General features: G+C 36.4%; 1 protein-coding gene across 1 annotated transcript; it reads left to right on the top strand.

Annotated features, from left to right (window-relative positions):
* Nucleotides 1–6278, top strand: LOC147568262 (uncharacterized). The gene is made up of 6 exons (XM_086654712.1): nt 1–1204; nt 3533–3727; nt 3829–4068; nt 4601–4818; nt 5003–5257; nt 5673–6278. The coding sequence occupies exons 1-6, from the start codon at nt 784–786 to the stop codon at nt 5985–5987; spliced, it is 1644 nt and encodes a 547-aa protein (XP_086510838.1). The 5' UTR covers nt 1–783; the 3' UTR covers nt 5988–6278.
* Nucleotides 6279–6751: the final 473 nt, after the last annotated feature.

Genomic DNA, 6751 nt, shown 5'->3' with positions numbered 1-6751 from the left:
GACTGTGATACTATTTTTGAATATAGTGGTTGGAAAATACCAAGTTCGATTATATGAAAGTGTAAATTTATAATTTTCTGAATTTGACAATATAAATGAAGTAAACGTAGATTTGATGGATTTTTGATCGGTCACGATACCCTCAAACGGTTCATGCTTGACTAGCAAACATGTTAGCCCTAGCTCCCTTAGTACACCATTTATACCAACTGCCTACGATTTCACAGGTAACGGGCAATTAGCTGAAGTTGTCAGAGAAGTTTACCAACGTGTACAAATCTCAGCCGTTAATCTCATAATCACCACCGACCAAAATATTAATTCTCAAATCTCACTTTCAGACCTAAAATAAAACTGATAAAAGAATAGAAAAAGGAAGAACTTGAAAAAACTGCCATTAATGGAGGAGTCAGTTAAAGTGCGATCAGTATTGGTTTTCGTTTTAATTCGATTTGTGGCAACGGTTTCTGCATACACGTCTCTTTCCTAAAACAACAGAGAGTGAGCGAGAGAGAGAGAGAGTTAGAGAGAGAAAATTTGATTCCTCTTTTGCTTTATACTTATTTCTCTCTCTAGAAATTGCTTTTCTGAAGAGATCTCGTCCGTTGACTGATGATAAGTTTTAGTACTAGTGCTTAAACAAAGCTTAAAGATCACGCTAATGAGATTTGTGGATTGATGAAGTTTTGATTAAAAAAAACTAAGAAAAGTTTTGTTGAATTTGACGATTATAAAACCTAAAGTGAAGTGGAAGTGATTCAAGTTTACTTGTTGTAGATCGACATGTCTGAGGTTACTGTAACGAAATCATGGAGAGAAGAATTAGCTAGTCTTGTTGAAGATACAGGAATTCATTATACTGGAGATGGATTAGGAATACCTAACGGCGATGATGGAATTGAAATGAAAACAAGAGATTATAGTGGAATCGAAAGTGAGATTGTTGAGAGTGAGAGTTTAAAAGATCAGATTAAAGGTTTTTTGAAAGCTTCAGGAGAAATGATTCAAGAATTAGGTAAAGGTTGTAGAGATATAGTGCAACAAAGTTTAGGTGATGAAGATTCATATATTGTGAAGAAATTTGGGGGACATTGGGAGAAAGTTACAGGGAAGTTAAGTTTCATGAATGAATTTTTACCAGAGGATCGAGATCCTGTTCATGCTTGGCCAATTGTGTTCTTCGTCTTTGTTATCACACTTGCAGGTAAATTAGGCTTTTTTTTCTTCTCTAAAATCATTGAGAACTTGAGATTTATTTGGATTTTGCACTGATTGTGATTGCATTTGAAACATTGGAACTCATATTTTATTATCATAATATGATGAACAGTGACCTAATTGAGTTGTAAGATTTATTCTTGCCCTAAAAAGTTATTGTACAATTTGTTCGTCTTTAAAACCCTAATGATCTGTTTGAACATCGACCAAGATGAAGCTTAAAGTTTATTTTCTTAACTGTTAGACCTTCACAAAGACAATAGCTTGGATATCAATAGCTTGGATGCATCATTACATCGTAAAGATGTTGTCATGTTGATGTACTGCCCTAACAACTTATTTAGTGCCTATGGCCTTGTAGATTACATGGGATTAATACTGAGAATAAACAATGGGATCAATATTTGAAACCAAGAAGCTGAGTACCCAATATATGTGTACTATACTAGTATCTATGTCAGTTATAGTCGTTACACACGGAATCCACATAATAATGTACTTGAAGTTAACTAAAGAATACGTATTCAAGTTCTTATTATCACACTGATTCTCATTCATTTTTTTTTTCCGAAACATGGGTTTCTGCCATCTAAAGGACCCAACTTGTCGACGCACTGTGAATACGTACTTACCCATCTCGTGTTCACTTCGGATTACCTGGTCATGACTTCGATTTATAAATTGTTAATATCATGTGAATTATGGGTTTGTTTTCTAGATCTTTGATTCTTATAATATATCTACTGATTGCTTCTGCCATTACGTTTCCAAAAACCGTTTTCAACTGTTTATTGTTACTGTATATGAAGCTTTGGGTTTGATGTTAACACAATAAGCATTTCAGATTCATATAAGCTTTTGATCTGTTACAGAAGTTGTTCTTGGTGTAAAATATTATGAACGCGTACTTATCCCTAAACTAACATATATATGTCTGTAATTGTCCAAGGTTGTGAACTAGATATGTAAGTCTTACGAGTTATATGTAAGCGGAAACTACGTGTTACCAGAAGAAAAAATTTACTTGAGATTTAAATCCACTATAGATATAAAAGCATACTTAATCCGACTTACAATTGGTGCAAAATTAGGAATCGTATAGTGAAGAATGTGTGTTTTCTTACTTTTGCTTTTGTATGGAAAACAGACTTGGAACAAAACTTGTGATTGAAGAGAATTGGTCAAGGATTTCTACCACTTTGGACGTCTTCTTTTTTCGGTCATAATGATAGTAGTATATCTTGTTTGTTTTCATCTTTTCGAGTCCAATGATAACTAGGTTTGTCCCCGTAACGGCATGAACTTGGGAAATGTATTCATGTGCTTCCCAATAAAAGTAAATAGTTTCTTCAATCCAATTACTCGTCTTGTTTTCCTCTTCTTCCTTGCAATTGGAATCTTCATGTAGTATCCACATCTTCAAAGTGCTTTTTGTTCTATCTGACTCTAAAATAGATAAACATCCGTCTACCTCTAACAAATAATGTATGTTCTTAACGGGGATAGGGGTTGAGATCATTTTGAATTTTTCATTTCCAACATCAAATGCCACTATGAACTTCTCAAATCTGTTGTGTCCTTCAAGATCGAGGCCAGGGTTCCAAAAAATGAAACCATTTGAATAAACACAATGATTTTCGTGAACAGTACATGATATTGTCTCATCAATCCTTCTCCAACATACATCTTTGGTTATTGTAAATACCTCGCAATACCTTCTAACATTAGTCTCTTCTGAGAAATCATATAATAAGCGAACGGCTTTATGCACTTTACTATTAGGATCAAATCCAAGTCCATATATCTGAATATAACGACCAGGAAGAATGCTTATCTCCTCCGTTGTTCCTAATTGCCTTTCCTCTTTAGCACTAAGGTTGTAAACAAATAATGACTTTTTTTCTGAAAAACATATCAAACCATTCACAGGAACAATACGATTCCATTGACCTGGTATTCGGTTATGAGTTTGAATTTTTGCTACAGGATCATGTAGATTCATTGAAGATAAAGAGACTCTAGGCCTTACCGTACTAACAAGGAGCATCGGGTTACTTTTAGAATGGGTATAATGTAAATCATGAAAATGCGGATTGTACTTAATTAAGTATTGCCAATGCTTACACATAGATTTAAACCGTATCAATGACTTTAATGGAAGTCGGCTAAGTACCCACGACCTACCTGAGGGACTTGCGAGGGGAACGCAAACCACTTGACTAAAGGCCCATTTGCTGTCATTTCGGTTTCTTATACTTATTTCATAGTTCTCTCTGTTGAGTTAGCATATCTTAACTCAAGTGAAGATTTGCAGTGTTAACTGCGAATACCTCCGAACCTCGAACTCCGAAGATAATCCCGAAGAAAGTGTACATTCATCCTCCTAGTGCAACTCGTGTCGAACTTCCAGATGGAAGATACATAGCATATCATGAACAAGGTGTTCCGGCCGATAGAGCAAGATTTTCTCTTATTGTTCCACATTCTATCCTTTCCTCTAGACTTGCGGGTAAGATGTTAGTGGTATCAAATCCATATACAGGACAGCATAGTTCTTAGTTCCAGTGGCACTAACTTTACTTTTGAATGATTATTTAAAATTTTCGACAGGTATACCTGGAGTTAACGAGTCACTTCTGGAAGAATTTGGTGTTCGCTTGGTATCTTATGATTTACCTGGGTTTGGAGAGAGCGATCCTCATCCCACGAGGAATCTTAACTCATCAGCCTTGGATATGTCCTATCTAGCAGATGCTGTAGCTGTTAATGACAAATTCTGGGTGGTGGGATTCTCAGGTGGGGCAATGCATGCTTGGGCTGCACTGAGATACATTCCTGAGAGACTTGCAGGTATTTCATTTTGCTTTCCTTTTCATGTATAACTATTACCTAATATAGTTATACTTATATGTACATTTCCTTCAGTTTTTCAGTGTCTCCTTATTCCTTAATGGTCATTGCCATCAAATTTTATGGGTATGAAGTTTTCTCTTTCGAATATCATAAGTTGAACCTAGATCATCATCCTTTCTTTTTCCCGGAAGTCAACTCTGAAATCTGGCTCAAGGCTTTTATTGACTTGAGTCAAATTTCAAAATCTTTCTTTTTGTCTTACGGTGATGTATGACTCGTCTGGATCAGTGATTTAGGTTCTGTTTAATTCGAACCGTTACGATTCACATCTAAATGAGTCAGATTCAAAGAGCAAAAAAAACATTAACACCACCTTAGTATTGGGCTTTACCCAAATTGGAAGTACCATTTTCATTTATCTAATAGTGGTTGCAGAAAAAAACTATGATATGAGCATGTGTTCATTTACCCAAATATGAGGGAACTATAATTTCGTGCTTGTTCACCTGACCACTTCAAAAACCTGCAGGTGCAGCGATGTTTGCTCCTATTGTTAATCCGTATGATTCAAGCATGACTAAGGAAGAGAGACAGAAAACATGGGAAAGGTGGACTTCTAGTAGGAAACTGATGTACTATTTAGCTCGGAGGTGTCCTAGCTTGCTTACATACTTCTATCGCCGAAGCTTCTTATCTGGGAAGCATGGACAGCTCGAGAAATGGTTATCGTTGTCATTGGGGAAGAAGGTGACCTTATTTATTCTTTACTGTGCATAAGAACATAACTCCTTCGTTATTTCCATCACAAAATCTTCATTAACATCCACAGCAGTTTGTGAGCAGAATTATTTGTTTGAAGTTTTAACAGATTAGGGTACTTGAGGATTGTTATAATTTGTGATGTCTAAATCTAATGTTTATTTATCTTCAGGATAGAACTTTGTTAGAACAACCACTGTTTGAAGCATTCTGGCAGAGGGATGTGGAAGAATCGATCCGTCAAGGAAGTTCTAAGCCCTTCAAGGAAGAAGCTATTTTACAGGTCTCTAATTGGGGTTTCAGTCTAGCAGACATTCAGTATCACAAGAAGAGCCTGGAAAAAGGAATTCTCTCTTGGCTCAAATCCATATATAGTGAAGTTGAAAAGGAGTTGACTGGTTTTCTTGGCCCAATACATATTTGGCAGGTACCACTTCGTTCTCTAATTGAATTCATGTTTCGTTTACCTGATTTATATTCACACCAGTGACATACTCTTCAAAGACACTTCAAATATGTTAACCAAATCATTGCTATTTCACTCCAGACAACTCTATATACATACCTCTTCAAATAGATAACGAGTTCCAAATTATGTTAGTTTAGAATTGGAGATCTTTTAATCAACTGTCATGGTTTGCCGTTTAGCGTTCAAGCATTATGTAATGAATGCGTGATGGCTTTTAGTTTTGATTTCTACTCGAATATGCAGAAACTTACATAAAAGAGGAAGTTTGATAATTGATGTAGTCCAATATGAAATAGATATAGAGAGGTATGAAGTATAAGACCATTAGTAAAAGATTAATCTGTGTTTTCGTAATTTTCCATGGACTAAACAGGGAATGGATGATCAAGTGGTAGCACCATCAACAACCGAGTTTGTTCATCGGCTATTACCAGGGGTCACCGTTCATAAGCTACCAAGCGAAGGTCACTTTTCGTATTTCTATTTTTGTGATGAATGCCACAGACAAATATTTTCTACTCTTTTTGGAGCTCCCCAAGGTCCAGTCAAGAGAAGCTTAGAGATAGATCAGAGTCTAACAACCGAAGCAGATTTGGATCAAAGTTCAGCTCAAACAGATCTGGATCAGATTTCAACAACTCAAACAGACATGGAAAAGGTAACACTTACAGAATTTACTACGGCTTAAAAGAAGAAACCAGATGACATCATCGTGCTCAACTCGAGGAAATATCATGTATATACAAAATTCCACATTCCGTCCGCCCATTCCACTTCAATCTTCTGGATTATGCTGGGGGCAGGGTGGTGGTGAATTCGGACGTTTGTCCAGAGTTCAGCTACAGAGATAGAAAAAATTAAGGATAATGCAGCAAAAATCTTTCTCATTTTCAATCTTTCTTTTCCATTTTCCTACAAAATGTGTGAATTGACATTGCCACTTCTCATATCAAAAGAGTACATTGAATTTCTTTGACAAGAATACTTGTCTTGAGTGCACAATTTTTTACTTTGGTTTTTCCTCTTCACTTCCCTCTGTAATGTTTTAATTTTCTCGACTAAATCTCACAACAGAATTTTGGAAAATGAATGTTTTTTAAGGGCTCTGATACAATATGTAAGGACCATATCTCTCCCTACCTTTGGGGCTCGGCCCTCGGGACCAACCAGTGTGGGTTTTGGTTAAGGTTCCACAAGCTCACCCCAAAGGTGTGGACGCATACTAAGTTTAGGTTTGTACCTAGCCAGACTTTGGACGCTACCCCAAAACGAAGTAAGATTACTATATACCCCACCCGCCCTTTGAGAGGGTCGTTCGATTCTGGTACCACCTGTGATGATCATCCAAACGAAACTCTGAGCAACTCTCTTGGGAGTGTTGGAAAACTACCCCAATAATTTTCCCAACTTGAACCTGGTACAACTTTTCATCTAAAAGGATTCCAACAAACT

This window comes from Eschscholzia californica, unplaced genomic scaffold, assembly GCF_041429995.1.
Source record: "Eschscholzia californica isolate CP2 unplaced genomic scaffold, dmEscCali1.0.p SCAF_1, whole genome shotgun sequence".
NCBI lineage: Eukaryota > Viridiplantae > Streptophyta > Magnoliopsida > Ranunculales > Papaveraceae > Eschscholzia > Eschscholzia californica.
Note: the sequence above shows the minus strand (reverse complement) of the source record. Positions and strands in the feature narration are given on the sequence as shown.